At 49.4% G+C, this 17,808-nt stretch overlaps 1 protein-coding gene across 6 annotated transcripts in view; it reads left to right on the top strand.

Annotated features, from left to right (window-relative positions):
- Positions 1-764: 764 nt before the first annotated feature.
- ELAVL3 (ELAV like RNA binding protein 3) overlaps positions 765-17,808 on the top strand; it is a 78,651-nt gene continuing 61,607 nt past the window's right edge. For 2 of the 6 annotated variants that reach the window (XM_081176796.1, XM_081176797.1), the window contains exon 1: positions 766-1,584. In XM_081176796.1, the coding sequence (XP_081032922.1) occupies positions 1,576-1,584 (9 nt within the window). In that variant the 5' untranslated portion in view covers positions 766-1,575. Of the gene's footprint in view, positions 1,585-17,808 lie in introns of all 6 variants that reach the window. The other 4 variants (XM_081176798.1, XM_081176801.1, XM_081176799.1 and 1 more) reach the window with 4 other exon arrangements.

The following is a 17,808-nucleotide window of genomic DNA, read 5'->3' on the forward strand; positions in this document are numbered from 1 at the left end:
CTCCAGCACTTTCTTTTTTTTTTAATTTTATTAAAGTAATCTTCAATTACAAGTTTAATCCCCTTGAAAAAGACATGCTCCAGCACTTTCTTCATTGTCCTAAGGAAGCTAGTGTGTGTATGTGGGGTGTGTGTGTGTTCTCTCTCTCTCTTAGAATCATAGAATTTCAGAGTTGGAAGGGACCCCAGGGTCATCTAGTCCAACCCGCTGCAATGCAGGGATTTTTTTTGCCCAACGTGCTGCTTGAACCCATGACCCTGAGATTAAGAGTTGCCATGCTGTACTGACGGAGCTATCCCAGCTCTTTCCTCCTTCCACCATCTCCCTTATCTCCCCCCACCCCGCTTTCTGGGGCAGGATGCGCGAGACATTTCTCTACCACCTGTTCTATGCCTTCCTCTAAATGGCGCCTTCCTCGCTTTATCTCCTCCCTGGGCTGGTGGGTGGCCTAAATACCCGTCTGAACGGGCGTCTGCAGCGGGGGCGGGGGCGGGGAAGGGTTCACCATCGGGAGATAAAGGAAAGGGAGAAGAAGCAAAGATTCAGAGGGGGGCGCTTCGTCTTCTCTCCTTCGCGCATTTCGCTTTGCCCATCGTTACCTCCCCACGCAGCCTCTCCACCGTGTGTGTGTGGTGGGGGGGGGTTCTAAGCGGAGCAGGGAGGAGCGCGCCTCCGTGATGGCTCGCCGCCGCCAGCCAATGAGCGGGGGCCCTGTCAGTCTTGGGGGGGGGCTCATAAAAGCTTCTGGCCCGGCAGGTGGGGGGCCACTGAGGGGCTGCGCGGGCGGCGGAGCGAGCCCAGCTGCGGCGGCCGGGGCCCCCGACGGACTAGCGCCTTGCTCGCGGCCAAGGACAGGCCCCGAGGGGGGGCCCGGAGAAGAGAGCGCCCGCCCATCCCCCTCTCCCCCCCTCGCAAAAATCCCCGGGTGTAAATAGTCAAGGGCGTTTAAAGGACCATTGTGTGAATCTCCGCGAGTCGCTCGCCTCCCGTCCGTCCCTCCTCCGTTTCCCCCCCTTTTTAATTTCCCCCCTTAAAAAAAAATAATCCGCCCATTTCTCTCTCTCTCGTTCTACTCCCCCCCTCCCGCGTTCTTTTCTTTTTCTGTTTTCTCCGCTCCGTCCTCCTCTCCTTTTAACATTCCTCACGGCTCCCTTCTCCGGACTAAATCCCGCTTCGACGCCCATCCTTTCTCCTTTTCCTCTTCTTCCGTTCCTTCCCCGCCTCCCTTCTCCTCGCGAGGGAAGCTGTTTTTATAAAAATAAGGGTTTTTCTTCCCTCCGCTTCTCCCCCGCCCCCCCGGGACAGCAATTTATCCTCGCTTCCTCCCTCCCCCCACCTCACCCGGACGGTCCCCCCCCCCTTATTTTGTATGCGCCACCGTCGCCGGGGGGTCCAACTCGCCATCGATCGGGAAGGCAAGGCGACCCCCGCCCCGCACCCGGGGCCAATCCGTTCCGACCCGCCCCACCCGAGGAGGAGGAGGAGGAAGAAGAAGAAGGGGGCGAAGAAGCCCGATTCTAGAGCCGTCCACGGAGCCGCCGCCGCCGCCCGGCAGGATCCCGGCGCGCCCTAAGCATGGTCACTGTAGGTATTTCGCGGCTCCGGCGCTCCTTTGTATGCTTCGGGGGCGGCGGCGGGCTGGATGGGGGAAATGTAGCGGAGACGGCGCTCCGGAGAGCCCTGCCCCTCCCCGCTGCTCGTTCGGGGGAGCTTTGGCCTTGAACCGGGAGGTGAAAGGGAAGGCGAAATCTCTGCCGCGGTGGCTCTCCGCCGGCGCATTCGCCCCCTTCGCCAGGGACACGCGCGCACACAAGGGGGGCTCTTTGGAGACTCGGGAGCCTGAAAGGATCCATACGACACCCTTCCACCCCGTTAAAAGATTGCGGGCGGGCGGAGAAGGGCTAAAGAGCGTGTTCACACGAACACACACACACGTATCTGGATTGTGTCAGCTATAGTACGTTGTGCAGGTCGGAGAGAAGGGCGAGCCTCTCTCGGGTTTTCCTTGGGGAGGGTGTGCGTATTCGAGTGCATGGCCGAAGCGGAGCTAGCTGCGTCTCGGAGGACGATGGAATCGACCATAACACACCAAAGCATCTATTATAATGGGGGGGGGTGTCCTATCCGTGTGGTTGATTTTTTTTCTTGGAGGGGAACGGTTATGCAGATACAACAGTCCATTCCTGCACGCATCCATCACCGTGGAGGTCGTGCAAGAAGGGGAGAGAAGGACATTTTGCGCTCCCCCCCCCTCCTCGCGTTGCCTCCGCAGGGTGGCCCAGCTTAAGCCAGATTTCTAGCTCAGCGGCTTGCAATTTTGGATGCAACCCGACGGGATTCTGGAGAGATCCGAGAGATATTGCGCGTAGGAATTGGGAGGGGAGGCGGTGTCTGGGCGTTTTGTGCGCCTCGGTCGCTTCGGGGTGTGTCTCTCTCGAGCTGGCCGCGGGCAACCGTTGGTACTTCGCGCACGTCTGGCTGCCGCCATGCAGGCGCGCGTAAGGCACGCCGCTTTCTCGGCTGGGTGGGATCGCCGCCCGCGGGCCACCTCGTGCTCGACGGGGCCGGGAAGGCGCGCAGTGGCCCTCTCCGCATGCCGCCCTCGGGCGCGCATCTCCAAGCGGCTCCTCGGAGGCGAGGAAGGAGCTGCTGCAGCCCGCTGCCTCCGCCAACGGTGCTTTGGAGAGGGGGAGGGCAAGCGGCGAAATGAAAGCGATCCGGCTTGCCACGGGACGGGCGGGGGAGCCGACGATGTCGTTGCAAGGGGGCTTCGTCTATCTAGAACCTGCATTTCTCCGCTGCTGCTGCCGCCGCCGCCCCTCTGCACGCAAGCGGGGGAGGGACGCGCCGCCCTCCTTGGCGCGTTGCATTTTGTTGCGCGCTTGCAAATGCCATCCTTTTGAAAAGCAGCATCGCGCTCTCCCGCTCCCCCCCCCCCGCAACCTCGTCCTCTCTCCTAGAGAGACGTTCCCATCTGGGCCCCACCCCACCCACCCACCGACCCACCCCCCCCCCCGCGAGCTGGAGAGCGAGTCTGCTGGCAGGGGGATTGCAGGCGAACAAAAGGAGCTGGCGGCAGCATTTCAGGGAGGGGTTTGAGTGCCTCCCCCGACGCACAATCGGCTTGTACTGAGGCTGTTGCAAATGCTGCCAGGAGGAGGAGGAGACGGGGTGGAAATGCGGAAAAGGGATGGAGGGGAAGCGCGCGTGTCTCAGGCGGCGGGGGAATAGGGGTGTGAGATGGCGAGGTTGGGTGAGCAGCAGCAGGGAGGAAGGTGGCAAGACCCAGCGGGCTCCGTGTGTGTGTGTGTGTGCGCGCGCGCGCGCGTGCAAGGGAAGCATGGCATGGGTGGGTCTGTGACCAGACTTCCCTCTGTGCAATATGCGCCTGGTTGCAGGTAGGCGGGGTGGGGGCAGATATGAGTGCCTGCTCATGCCACATTTAGGGTTTAAAAAGGCGGGGACCACCGTAAGGGGAAAACAGCCTTTGTAGATGACACAAAGCCATTTTGACCTTGTAGCGATTGCTCAGTTGTGCACTCCTGCCGTACTGCAATGTGCACCCCACCCTCTGGAAAGCATGGGCATGGAGGGAGAAAGGAGTGGGGTGTGTGTGTAGGGCTGGAGTGGTGGCTTAGATTCATGTGTGCTTTCTTTCTGTAATAGCTGTATGCACCGCATCTCACTTGTGGGTGTAAAGGCAGGAAGGGGGGTGGTAGAGAGAGAGAGAAAAAGCCACAGGGTCAGCAATGCAGCAGAGAGAGAGAGATGGAGAGGAGGGGGAACTGGGTTCTTAAAGTTACAGTGCAAGAAAATGGCAGCTCGAATAGCCTTTCCCCACTGGCGCAGGCAGGTTAAAGGGTCGACCTCTGCACTAGGGAGGGTAATCTGTGCCAAGGTTGGGCATGCTGTTTCTGCAGGCAGTTTGGATGGGGATCTGTGGGGCCTGGAGCAGGAGGAGCAAGGCCTTAGCTTGACGCCAGACAGGTTGAGCCACCATCCCTTATTCCTGGTGAAACTCCAGCAATCTCCACAATACCCATTACGGGGCAGAAAAGAGAGACTGTCATCTACAGCCCTTCACACCCTGGTTTAGATTTTGAGGCGTTTTGTGAGGGAAAGGGAGAGGGAGAGAGACCTGCAATAGCCAGTTCTACATTTGGCTAGTGGCAGTATTGTCTTCACAAGCGTGGTTACCAACACCATATTTAAAATAAGCAGCGCTGTTGTGATGCCTTCGTGTGGGTGTCCATGTGATGTCTAGTTATTAATTACATTTGCCCTACAAAAAGCTTATGGCATCATAAATCAGTTTCCAAGACTTCTAGTTGTCTTTTGTTCCATCAGACTGTCACAGCTTTCCCCTTGGGATTTGGCTAACAAAATCTTAAATTGGTTGATCTTCCTCTTATGTAAGGCCATTGCTGTTTCCACTTCACAGATGGTTAAACTGAGTCTGGCTTCTGATCAGCTGGTGGTGACTGGGATTTGAACCCCGAGCCAAGGTCAACCATGCAGTCCATTGGAACCAATCGGCTCCTCTTGGATTTTGTGCTGCTTTGCGCTTTCCTTGTTTCTCCACTGTCTTAAGGCGTGTTGTTTTTACTTAATATGGAGCTGCATGCTCTGTGTCTTCAGTCAACCTCTGGGTGAATAATTCTATCACCTGGGCTTCCTAAGGCTGTGAGATGAAATACTGATCATGTAGAAACATAGAGTAGCAGGGTCATCTAGTGCAACCCCCCTGCAATGCAGAAACCTCAACTAAAGCATCCATGACAGATGGCCCCCCAACCTCTGCTTTAAAACCTCCAGGGAAGGAGCAGAACTGAAATCCTGCAGGGTGCAGCTAAAATGGCCTTGACCAGTACATGGTCTAAGCCTTGTCCTTTAAGCTGGCAAGGAGTGTGCAGTCTGCCAGTCATTCTGCTCTCTCTGTCTCTTCCTTCCTTCTTCCCCTATTCTTTACCACGTATGCTTTCTAAGGCTCTCTGCTGCCCACCGAAAGACCCCTTTTGGGTCTTTTCTCCCACCTGTCACTTAGGGGCACAAGCCAATCCTGGATCACTTGGGATGGGAAAGAAAGGCAAAGGGAGAAGGGGAGATCACAGGAGACACAGGAAACAGCTTAGGGTGTTTCAGCCTCTTTGCAGGAAGGACTCGCAAGGTTCTTCCTCTGCCCAGGGCCTAATCCCTTCCCACGTCAGAAGGCCTCTCCCAAAGCTTTTAGTGTGGTGCTAACAGCCAGGGGCAGGTGGGTGGGGTGGAGCACGAATGCCCCGGAGCAGCAAGTTCAGACAGGAAATTGGCCCTTTGGGAGTTCCATCCCTGTTTCTACTCAAGGAAGGAGCCAGCCGGTTGGGAGCCAGACCTCCTCGTTTCTGTTAGTCGTTATGCGCAGCTTGGGGAATGGGACTTAATTGTGTTGTGTGAGATGGTCGCAGCTGCTGTGCTTCACCAGTTGGCGTGGCTGAAGCCTGGCCCAGGCTCTGTAAATAAACATGCTGTTTTTCACTCCTCGCTTTCCTTGTTTCTCCACTGTCTTAAGGCGCAAGTGGCAGCAGCCTCGCCATTCTCCCCTCCTCCCTGACCCTAGTAAATCAGGGCTAGAGGCAGGGAAAGTGTGGCATTCAACTGAGTGCTCCTGTGTCATGGGGTGGGGGAAGAACACAGCAGCTCACAGGGTGAGCCATGTCCATTAATTTCAGTAGGTCTACTCTGGGTAAGACTTGAGCTGAATAAAGTTGACCTTTTCTCAGCGTTGCCAAATGGCTTTGCAATTAGTAGCCAACAAATGACCTTGTCACCTGGGCTGCTTGTGGTTTATATGGCTAGACTACTACACGCCAGAAGTGCACATAATCCTGTGCAATATCTTAGATCTGGTACAAACTGCACGTTCTTGAGAAATTCACCACTGAAATCTTGGAGGGTCTTTCATATGGAAACATGGAATAGGTATGACTTGGCTGGTTATCCCAGTGTTGCTATCTTACTTCTAGGTTCTATGCATGCCTTGCTATTTCTCCTAAGGCTTCTCCGAACGCTTGGCAAAAACAAAGCAAAAAGTACAAAAGTCTACAAAAGCAAATACTTGTTTCAGTGCAAAGTGTGCCAGTTTGGAATTTATTTGTGTGTGTGAAATTTGCACACTGAACCTGGATACTTGGTGCATAGTATGGATGGATCTGATTATCAGGTGAGGAACCTGTGGCCTTCTGGATGTTGTTGGACTCTGACTCCCATCATCCACAGCCAGTATGGCTAGCAACTAGGGATGATGGGAGTTGTAATCCAACATTTGGAGGGGTTCTTTAGCAGTGTCCCTCATCTTCTGATTAAGACCATCAGGGGTTCACTGGTGACCTAGGCAAGTTGCTTGGAGACAGGAAGGCAGTGCATACTCCAGGATTAATTTTAACACATCACCTGTAATCAGCATTCGAAATTTGGCAGGTGCATTTTGCACCTGCCTGTCAACCACTTGCAACCAAGTTAAGATGCCAGGCGCCAGGATGCTTTCCGACATCACCATCTGGAGGTGCATGCCTGGGGATCCTTGGATCTTGACTGTTTTCACACACTAGCAACACATCCTGTAGAATTCCTTTATTTTATCTGCATAATCAGAACCGAAAAGTCATATGGAAAAAATATGACCTTTGAGCCGTCCGGCCCCCAAATGGCACTCTGTTTTGGCAACTGGAACCTGGTTTAAGTAACCATTTGGCACCTAGCTTATATATCTGAGTTTTGTAGCACTGTCTGCAGTACTGGGGAAACCTCCTTGGTGACATTGCAATGCATTTTAGGGTCCACACCTCTTGGATTGCCTAGTGTGCCATTGGGTTTTAAGCGTTCCTTGTTTCCCCATAGCCTGCCACCTTGAGCTTTTGGGGTTGGCACTACAGCAACCTGATATATTTGCTGGTCTACCACCCTTACAACATCATGACAATGTTCCACATCCACTCAAAAATATCCACACCTAATAAGCACCCCATGATCATGTACAGAGATTATGTTCTCTGTGCTTTCTTGAGACATTGTTGTGGTTGCCATTAGTGTTTTGTGTGGTGCATTTTTTATTTTTTATTTTTGTCTTAGGGAGAATGATGTGCCTGTGATTTTCACCACCTTGGGGCAGCTGGTCTTTAATTCAGTTCTTCATGCTCTCTGGTTGTTTCATGCCAGCCCAGGGTGATGTTTTGGGGCCATTTTTCAGTTGGCTTTTGATGATCAGCTTCTTCTGTCTCATCTTTCCAGTGGTTGTGATGGTTCTTGGCAAATGCAGTTTTCTGGGGGTTGTCTTGTTAATTCTGGTCCTGGAACTAGAGTCTCAATAGACCATGTAGTCTGGATTGGCCACTCTGTAACTAAACCAAATCCAACAGATGCTCCATTCAGCCTCTCCCTGAAAGGTTTCTACAATTTTTTGTAGAAATATGACACACTTAGAATACTCCAAAGCACTGTGCTTTATATGCTCAATAATATTATAGGCAGCTGGTTCCATTATGCACTAGGAAGTTCTCCCCATTGTGTCTGTGTGTCTTCTAAAGCTACCTGCTTATAGGTACTCCATGAATAATTGCAGCCCTTTGTGTTTTGGCATCGTTCTCTTGGTGGTTGAAAAGGGCGCTTGTTTCTTCTGGCCTTTGGTTGCTATGCTGGGCTTGCATGTGCATGAACTTGCAGGACTTGCAGTTGCTTCTAGTTAGCCTTTTCCCGTAACTCATCATCTTGCTGTGCCCCTGTTCCAATTGTGCCCCAGAACACATTCCTTTTGGGGGGCAGCCGCCAGGAACTCTCGCAGAAGGGATGCCCTTGCTAACTTTTGTTTGGTGGTACTTCCCTGAAACTTCAAGCCATTCACTCTTCTTGCACCTGGATGCATCCCTTCCTTGTCGGTCTTCTAAAGTCCGACTCAAAGCACTCTGGCCCTGCCATTGCTCAAGAGGCTGCCTTCCATCTTCCGTGGCTTTCAGTCACAACTCATTAAGTTCTGTCCCAGAACATTTCAGATTCAGCACCATGGAAGCTCAGATTCTCAGAATGGAACAAATGACATGAAGATCAAGTTGCTCACATGTGTCTATTTTGCACAATAGGATCTGTGCTCAGGATTTTGGTGTTCAGGATTTATATATGATGCTGAGCAGGGGAACAGAAAGCATGAAGGACATAGAGGGCATCAGGACTACGCAACGGATGGACTGATTGATACCCAACCCTGACCACTGGAAGCTCATTCCACCTTTGGCTTCAGATGTTTAGTTTAACTGGATCCTGCCCACATGGTTTTAAGTGAAAACCTAGAGCCATATTTGCTGCATTAAAAACAAAATCTGTGGCAACTTAAAGATGAAAAGAATGAAGAAGGATTATCTTTTCATAGGCGAGAGCTGGGGAGGGCAATAAAGCAAATCTGGATCTTCTGATGGATCACTGGATGATTTGCAGCAGAACGACTGGCAAGAGTTTCTGACTCTTAATTGTTAAATAGCAACAACAAAATGGCATCCCTCCAGCCTTCTAAAGTAGGCCAATCCCCTAAGCTGCAGTAACTCACTCCGGTACAGATTTGTATGTTTATCATCTCAATGCTTGGGTCCCAGTAGACCCTTCCCCTGACCTACCATGTTCAGCTGGTTGGGCCCTCCCCAGCGAGCCACTATTTTTGCAATTGGCTCTGGTTGGTTCTCCTTAGAATTTGAATAAAAACAACAACAAAGTAGAGCCCACAAGCTTGAAGCCTGCCCTTGCCCTGGGCTTGGAGGCAGTTTAACCAGATGCACAAAGTGTTCTGTACTCCAAGCAAGCACAACACTTTTTATCAGGTTGGCCTCTCATAGCCCCTGAAAGCGGATGCCACAATAAATCCGTGGGTCTTTCAGAGTCTCTTCCAGGGCTTAACTCTCAGGTAAGCATGCATGGGATCGTAGCCAGAGACTCAAACCTTCAGATTTCAGAGATGTAGGCTTATACCTTATTGTTCATCGTGACCCCAGTTTGACCCAAGAGTTTATTTCACCCCCCTCGGGGGCTATGGAGATCATTGGTGAGGGCGATGAGAGAGAACTGCTTTCGAGAGCCCCATCCCAGTGCAACGGCCATAATGCTCATGGTGCTGTACGGATGCATCGTTGGGCAGTTGCACTACTAAGTTGGCGATGGACGCTGACTGGGGTTCCTGAGGCGTAGCTGGAAAACGTCTCCCCCCTGCAGCCCCTCCTTCACTTTTAAACCCACTCAATGGGCACCGTCGGACTGAGCAAGGCAGCTGGGCCTTATCACGCAGGGAGCATCGCGGCCTGGCCTCACAGCACCCTGAATGCTCAATTTCACGCTGTGCATGAAATATTCAGTGCTTGCTGCCATGTTTGCGTGAGAGGGAGCAAGCGCATCATTTCTCCTCCCCCGCCGCTGTGCCTTCTGCCTATCCATTATTCAGCGGCTTTCATCTGGTCCCTTGGCCCTGCCTCACAGACAGGCGGGGGGGGGAGGGTCTCCTCCTTTCTGCCCTCAAATCTATTCCCTTTTCTCCTCCCCCACCTACCGCCCCCAGCTGTTCCATCACAGTGGCTTCCCTTGTGCTTTCAGCAACGACCAGCAATCTAAAGGGCAAGCGACCTGGCCAGTTCTGGTGCCCAGGGCTCCTCGGTTCTGTCCTGAGGGAAGAGAGCGGGGGTCTAAGGGGATGCTTGGAAGCAGTGGGCAAGGAGGCGGGCCCTGGCAAGAGCAAGGCTGGGGGCCAGAACTCCTCTGAGTTCTGCTGCCAGCTCTAGGAGGAGAGGAGAGGAAAGGAAAGGAAAGGAAAGAGCACTGCTTGTTATATAACTGCTGCAAAGCTCCACTGGACAAATCGAAATGACTCAGCAGCTTGCCTTCCGCTGTCTTCTCTGAACAGTAAGGAAACACTGGTATCTGCTCCAAATCGCAACCCAAGTGTTGACAGATGTGCAAGCGATGGCGGTCGCTATCCCCTGCATGTGGGTGCAGTCCATTTGATGGCAGTGCTCTTACATTCTTGCTCCTCATACATTCGCTTTACCTTTGTTGTGTTCCAAGGACATCAGGGCAGGCGGTATATATATAATCTCCTCACTTCTCCTCCTCCTTTTAAATAATAGTCACAGTGACCTTGTAAAATAGCTAGGCTGAGATGGAGCCTGGCCCAAGGTCATTTGCTGAGGTTGGAGGTCAAATGGGAGTGAACCCAGCACTCTCCTGTCTCGGGTCCAGTACATTATCTGATTGATGGATTATGTGTGTGGGTGAGTTCTCTTCTGTGCTGAAGGACAGTTCCCTGTTTGCACTGCATATCTTCCAGATCTTCGAGAAGAAGAACAAGGATGCTACACAATTCCATAGCCTCCTTTCTATAGGATTTGTTAGGCACCATGCCTCAGCACACACTTGTGCATCATTGATGCATTACAAGATGTTTATCTGCCCCAAGGTTGTGATTTTCTGTGTTACCTGACAAACTGTCAGTTGTGATGTCCAATCTCTTCATATTGATCCAGGCATGAGCCGAATCCAGTTCTACTGGCCCCAGAATGCTAGCCTTTGAAACTTTTCAGTGGTGAGAGCACTTCCTGATCTGTCAATAAAAAAAGCAAGAAGGGGGTGGTGTGGAAAAGGAAGGTTCTGATTCGAGAGGTACTAATGTTTGCTCAGAATGTGAGGGTAATGAGGTGTCCATTTGCATTTCCTGTAGTCAAATCCAGGGACCCACAAAGCAGCACATAGCATCAGAAGCAGCATTTAGTGCACATGTGGCTGAAACTTCACAATGCATTGCAGACTCTGCATTTTTTTCCTAGCACAGTATCGGAGGCTTCTAGCAACTAACCTTATGCAGCCAAATAAGCCTAGGCCTTAATGATCCCTTTGCTGCTGTGAACAAGCAGTGTGTGGGGGTGTGCCCACCAAAATCTGCATGCTGCACAATTGTGCTTCTTAAAAAAGTAAGTTCAGTGAAAGTCTTCTACTTTCTGCTATGACAACGACATATGTGTTGTCTGCTAATACGTCACAAGAAAAGTTGCTAGGTGTCTTCTTTTTGGTTTTAAATACTTAAAAATAATTCATATGTAGCTCAGTGTGTTGACAGATGATTAAGTGGGCATTGCTTTTCCAGTCACTTGAAAGGGGTTTAATTGCTCCCAACCAGTTAATTGGTTTAATGTTGCAGACCTACTGAGAACAGGTTTAGAAGTTAAAAAGGCTTGGCCAACCCCAACCTCTCTCACCACCAAAGGAACACAACACAAGCAACGCTGACACCAAACGCTACATACATTAAACATAATAGAAACACCGCCACCCGACCCCACCCCATCCATCTTCCCCCTCTCCACCCCCCTTTCTTTTTTCTTTTTTTTCTTCTCCCCCTAATGCCTCAACAAATGAAACGGATTTGTAAAAATGTTACATGAAAAAAAAATACGAGGCACTACACTTCTGTAAAACAAGAAAATCCTAAATAAAATACATTTTTTTTAAAAAAAAGGCTTGGCTGAGCGGAAGCCCTTCAGTCAAGCTAGGGACCTGACGACACTCTACCGAGATCCCTGTCCAGCAGCTGAAATGCTAGTCAGTGCTCTTACCAGTCTAAAGTTTCTCAGAGGGAGCAGATCTATGGACTGCTGGTTGCATTATAATTTCATATTGCAGACCTTCACTCATGAACAAAGTTAGTGCATGATTTAACGCTGAGCGTGACATTAAGCTTTCCTGGTGTGTGTGTTTTGCATGTCATTTTCTCAAATTATAATCTCAGAGCCATATTCATGCATGCACACATGTGTGCTTTGTAAGGTGAGATTGATAGGTCCGCCCTCCCCCCAGTGTATGTATGCTTGGAAGATAGACCCTTGCTTCTGCTTTCAGATACTTGTGCTGGTCTGGAAGATTTACATAGCTATTTTCCCTTAACAAAATGCAGGCAGCCTTCCCTCTTTTTTTGTGCTGCTTGTGTAATAATATTGAACTTTCCAAAGGGCAGCGCAGTGGAAGGACGGAAAGGCAAACAATATTATATAGAATTTATTTGAGAAAGTTATGCTGAGCAAAAATCTGTTTACTATATAGATTTAAAGACTCTGGATTAGTGAGGATCCCAGGAACCATATGTGAGTGGGTGTCTACTCCCCCATTTTATGCTACAAGGAAATGGTCCACCCAGTTTGACACCTCTGTTCCCATATTGCTCAAACTTCCTCCCCCAGGATAGGTTGGGGGGGGGGGAGGGAAGTGTTGGGTTTCCCTCCCTTAAAGAACTTGAGAGTGTGAAGGGAAGGGGAGGGAATGTAGCTGCCATGACTAGGACTGTAGCCCCTATGTTCAGCTTCTGATCATTAATAACAACAATAACAATAATAATATAACCTTGCCCATCTGGCTGGGTTTCCCCAGCCACTCTAGGCAGCTTGCAGCACATAAAAAATTGTAAAACAATACAGGGTTGCCTTCAGATGTCTTCTAAAAGTCAGATCGTTGTTTATTTCCTTGACATCTGATGGGAGGGTGTTCCACAGGGTGGTCGCCACTACTGAGAAGGCTGTAATCTCACTTCTTGTGGTGAGAGAACCACTAGAAGGCCCTCAGAGCCGGACCTCAGTATCCAGGTTTAACAATGGGGGTGGAGATGCTCCTTCAGGTATACTGGGCCAAGGTCATTTGACTGGGCACAGTTGGGAATCGATCAAGATATCTGACCAGATATGATAGCAAGGAATACATTTTTGTAAACTACTATAAAGCATTTGTGTTCAGACCTTCTGCAACCTCCTGGTTAGTTAATCCAGGGCCTGAGAGCTAAGACTTCAGTGGGTCTGAACAGAATCCTTTGGGTTGGCCAATTTATTGGGAACAGTGAGGCTTTGGGTTTTCATGAAATGAAAGCAAGTAATTTAATTTATTACTGTATTTATTTACTACTGCGGAGGGGTAAAGGCAGTGGCTGGTTATTCTTCTTCAGTGCTGAAATGACTTGAGCAGCCTCTTTAGTACTACCTGTTTTGACTAGGAGCGGCATCACCATTCATTTCCCCATCTTTGGCGGCAAATTATCTTAAACTGTTCCTGAGGATCCTGAAGCAGCACAGAGTTCACTGAGCAGAGCTATTTGTGGAGGAAGGGGGAAAATAATCTGGTCGTTTTTTCTACCTCTTTGGGCCTGTGGTGGTTTAATACTCGTGGACAGTGCAAAACTTGACTCTTGTTTCTAGCAGGAACATTTTGAAAATGGCTCTTTTTCTGAAGACTACTGATCCATTTTTAAAAATCCTAATTGGTTGCCAACCAATTAAGGTTTTTTAAAATGGATCAGTGGTCTATTTTTTGAACCGATGAATAGATTTAAATACATTTGCACACTGGAAAACCTCCTTGGATTGTGGAGGAAGCGCGACAGCATCTCAACTGCGAGAGCTTGTAATTTAGCTAACAATAGCCGCCAGCCATCGTCAGAAGGAAAATCCATCTTTCTTATTTTCCTCTTCACCAAAATTGAAGAATGCAGAAGACCCTCCTCACATTAATCCATTGTGGGATTACCTGGCCTATAGAGATCACGGTCTCATCCTTAATGATGATGCTTCTCATGCTTTAAAAGACCCATGAGAATTCCTGCTGGTCATTCCAAACCTAAGAATTAGCACTGAGGGTCAAACTGCAGGTCAGAAATGGACATCATAAAAGTGTGCCTTTGCAATGAGCCACCATGTTTCAGTTGCAGAAAGCAAACCCTGGAAGATCCCCATTCAGGCTGGCAACACCCTATGAGGAGACAAGATGGATTTCCTTCCCATGCCATTTTCCTGCTGAGCATCACCTCACCAGTACAGTGGTACCTTGGGTTACAGACGCTTCAGGTTACATACGCTTCAGGTTACAGACTCCGCTAACCCAGAAATAGTACCTCAGGTTAAGAACTTTGCTTCAGGATAAGAACAGAAATAGCGCACTGGTGGTGCGGCGGCAGTGGGAGGCTCCATTAGCTAAAATGGTACCACAGGTTAAGAACAGTTTCAGGTTAAGAACAGACCTCCAGGACGAATTAAGTACTTAACCCGAGGTACCACTGTACTTCAATTTGCCCCCGGAAGTTCTCTTGCCCAGCAGTGTCAGGGCAATTGTGGTGGTGGTGCATGCTGGAGGGCAGGGGAGACATAGCACGGCCCTAATCCACATCAGGGCCCCATAGCAGGTTCCTTTGGAGGAAATAATGGTTGCAACATCATAGCGTAAAGCAGTGGCGCCAACTTGAACAAAATACAGTGGTACCTCAGGTTAGGTACTTAATTCGTTCCGGAGGTCCATTCTTAACCTGAAACTGTTCTTAACCTGAAGCACCACTTTAGCTAATGGGGCCTCCTGCCGCTGCCGTGCAACCGGAACCCGGTTTCTGTTCTTATCCTGAAGCAAAGTTCTTAACCTGAAGCACTATTTCTGGGCTGGCGGAGTGTGTAACCTGAAGCATGTGTAACCTGAAGCGTATGTAACCCAAGGTACCACCGTATTGGGGAAGCCTTCCCCTGACAGGAATCAAGGCAGGCTGGAGCCAAGCAAGCACAGCCCTCGGGGTGAGGCCTCTCTGGGCTGAACCACCTTTCTTCCTTGCCTGGGTCCAGGCATGGGAGGCAGCACTGCTCAGGCTGGTGCTGGGGCTGAGAGGCTGATCCAGGGGTCTCACTGGTGGACAACGGCAAGCCCAGCCTGTGAACACTCCTTCCTCTCCACTCTTGGACACCAGGAGGCATCGAAGTCTCCTTCATGGCAGGGGGCTTGCGAGGCGCTTGGGTCCAGGCTGAGGCTGCCAGAGGAGAGGAAGGAAGGAAGGAGCCCCAGGAGAAAGGGAGAAGGATGGGCAATTGGGGGCCTTACCTGTGCTATCATGCTGCAGTGGTGGAGAAGGAGGCTGAGGCAGCTCAGCACGGTCAGTTTGGGATGGGGTGCCCCCAAATATTTGGGGGGCAGTGGGGTCTGGGTTCCTTAGAGTTGATGCCCATGCTTTAAAGCAGGCATAGGCAAACTCGGCCCTCCAGATGTTTTGGGACTACAACTCCCATCATCCCTAGCTAACAGGACCAGTGGTCAGGGATGATGGGAACTGTAGTCTCAAACATCTGGAGGGCCGAGTTTGCCTATGTCTGCCTTAAAGCATACGTTTAACATATTGGTTAGTTGGGCTTTGAAAGAATATAACATAATAATAATAATTAGACACTGCTCATCTGGCTGGGTTTCCCCAGCCACTCTGGGCAGCTCCCAACAGAATATTAAAAACCCGATAAACCATCAAACATTTCCCTAAACAGGCCTGCCTTCAGAAGTCTTCTAAAAGTCAGATTGTTGTTTATTTACTTGACATCTGATGGGAGGGTGTTCCACAGGGAGAGTGCCACTACTGAGAAGGCCCTCTGCCTGGTTCCCTGTAACCGCACGTCTTGCAGGGAAGGAACCCCCCAGAAGGCCCTCGGAGCTGGACCTCAGTGTCCGGGCTGAACGATGGTGGTGGAGACACTCCTTCAGGTATACTGGGCCAAGGCCGTTTAGGGCTTTAAAGGTAGCACCAACACTTTTAATTGTGCTCGGAAACGTACTGGGAGCCAGTGAAGGTCTTTCAGGACTTGTGTTATATGGTCTCGGTGGCCACTCTGAAACAGTAGACCACTTCTGAAAGTGGTGAAGAGCTGGTTCTAACTTCTCATGTTGTAGTTGGGTACCAACAGCACCCATCAAGTGCTCATAGCATCATAGTATTGTAGAGTTGGAAGGGATCCCAGTGGTCATTTAATTCAACACTCTGTATGAATCACAGTTAAGGAATCCCTGACAGATGGCCATCCAACCTCTGCTTAAAAACCTCCAAGGAAGGAGAGTCCACTACACCTTCCAAGGCAGTCCATCCCAGTCAAATAGCACTTAGAAAGTTCTTCCTGATGTTTAGTTGGAATCTCCTTTATTGTAACTTGAATCCATTGGTCCGTCTTCTACCCTCAAGATTAGGAGAAAACAAATGTTGAAGGTTTTGCATATGTAAAAATTGCTTCGTGGACCCTTATAATACTAAGAAGCTTCTCCACACTCCCTGCATAACCTCTAAGTACTATATAGAGGCATTTACCAAATTATAATGGAATGTGCTCATTATAGGTAGTCCTTGTGTGCAACGTGTAAAATGAGATTTGGCTTAATCTCATGTCTGTTTGAATTTGTTTTGCATCAGTTGTCCAGTAAGATGTATTCAAGGGCTTGCAAGGCTGCTCATGAACTATACACTAAGGAGGGATTCAGCCCAATGGGATGAGCATGATCGTGGAGGATCTTCCCTCTCCACTTTATGTTGGAATAGTTTTGACTAAACTTATTTGACTAAGTTTCAAGTTGTGCTTACAGTACACTTGGTAGCTGAAGGCCAAAGCACTTAAACATCCCAGCAAAATTGAAAAGGATAAGGGCAGAATACATGAGCCAAGCAGTGGAAGTTCAAGGTAAAAGATTCCTAATTTGCAAGAGCCATTTGGCAATGGAACACAACTTTTTAGGGCGGCCATGGAATGTATTTTGAAGCTTTTAAAAGATGCTGACAGAAGATGGAAAGGCAAGTAGAGGCTGAGATGTTTGGTCTTGAAGTTGTTTCCCTCTTGCATAGCTGTGGTTTAGGAGGCCACATTTCAAGGTGTCATTTTGAAGTGGCTTGGACCTACACATGAATGGCAAGAAGCCACTAGCTCCAGGTTAACATGCTTGGGAACACTTGACTCTCGTCCCATTGCTAAAAGCACTGCAGCCATTGTTTGATTTCCCTAGTGTTAATGTTAGCCCGGAAAGCACTGGAGGAGGGGAGGAATCACTGCGAAAGTGCTGCAGTTATTAGTGCATCCACGCTGCAGCCTCCAAACATGGCAAGACAGTCATGTGTGAAAGTGTGAAAATCATACAAACATTTTTTAAATGCAGTTTTTGCATTTAGAGTCTGAGTCATATCAGGGATTGAGGGTGTGGGAAATGGATTGAGGATTAAGTCTGTAGGTGTAAATCTGAACCTCCTATCCCACGTGTGTGGGAGAAATACTAAAGCAAAGTAAAGGCTTTTTAGCAGAGTAAAAACACTTGGAAGTTTTGCAGTTTATTAAAGCTTGGGAATTAGGCAGTTATACCTTTTTATCCCTTCTATTTGTGGTCTCTTGACCTTTCCCTCTTCATCACCGTTGCAGAGAATGAACCACATTTTTGTAAGATAAACAGAAAAAGGATTTACTTACATTTCAGTGCAGGCAGCAATTACAGCAGTGTGCAGAAAAATACTTCTGAGTTACAGTAAAAGAATATGCATTTGTGATTTTGGCTGCAAACCCCAAAGGGGAAAGTTTTGTCAGTTAGAGGGCTGAGCTGGGTGTTCCTTTGACAAAGGTGTGACTGACTCAGCCAGGAAAAGATGGTTTGTGTTTCACAGACAGACATCCTGATTCTCAAACCAGAGATAATTGGAGGTTGGTAATTAGTTCCAATCTGCATTTAGGCTGCAGCAGCTGGTATCTTCTTTTGTCACCCATTGAACTGACTAGGGCAGAGAGAAACATGGCTGTTGTATTCCTCTGAAGCACATGGAACGAGTCTTAAGTTTCATGACAGAAGCAGGCATTACACCCCAGTTTCTTTGACACACTCTGCTTTGAGGTGCCACTCAAAGGTTGCAGTCTCCAAGCAACTATTAGGTTGTGCGGTTTGACAAGGGAGCAATCCTGATATAGCCCCAGGTTCTTCCTGCCTTGCTGGAATAAGTGTTGGATC

The sequence above is a fragment of the Podarcis bocagei genome, assembly GCF_964188305.1.
Source record: "Podarcis bocagei genome assembly, chromosome: 17".
In the NCBI taxonomy this organism is placed as follows: Eukaryota; Metazoa; Chordata; class Lepidosauria; order Squamata; family Lacertidae; genus Podarcis; species Podarcis bocagei.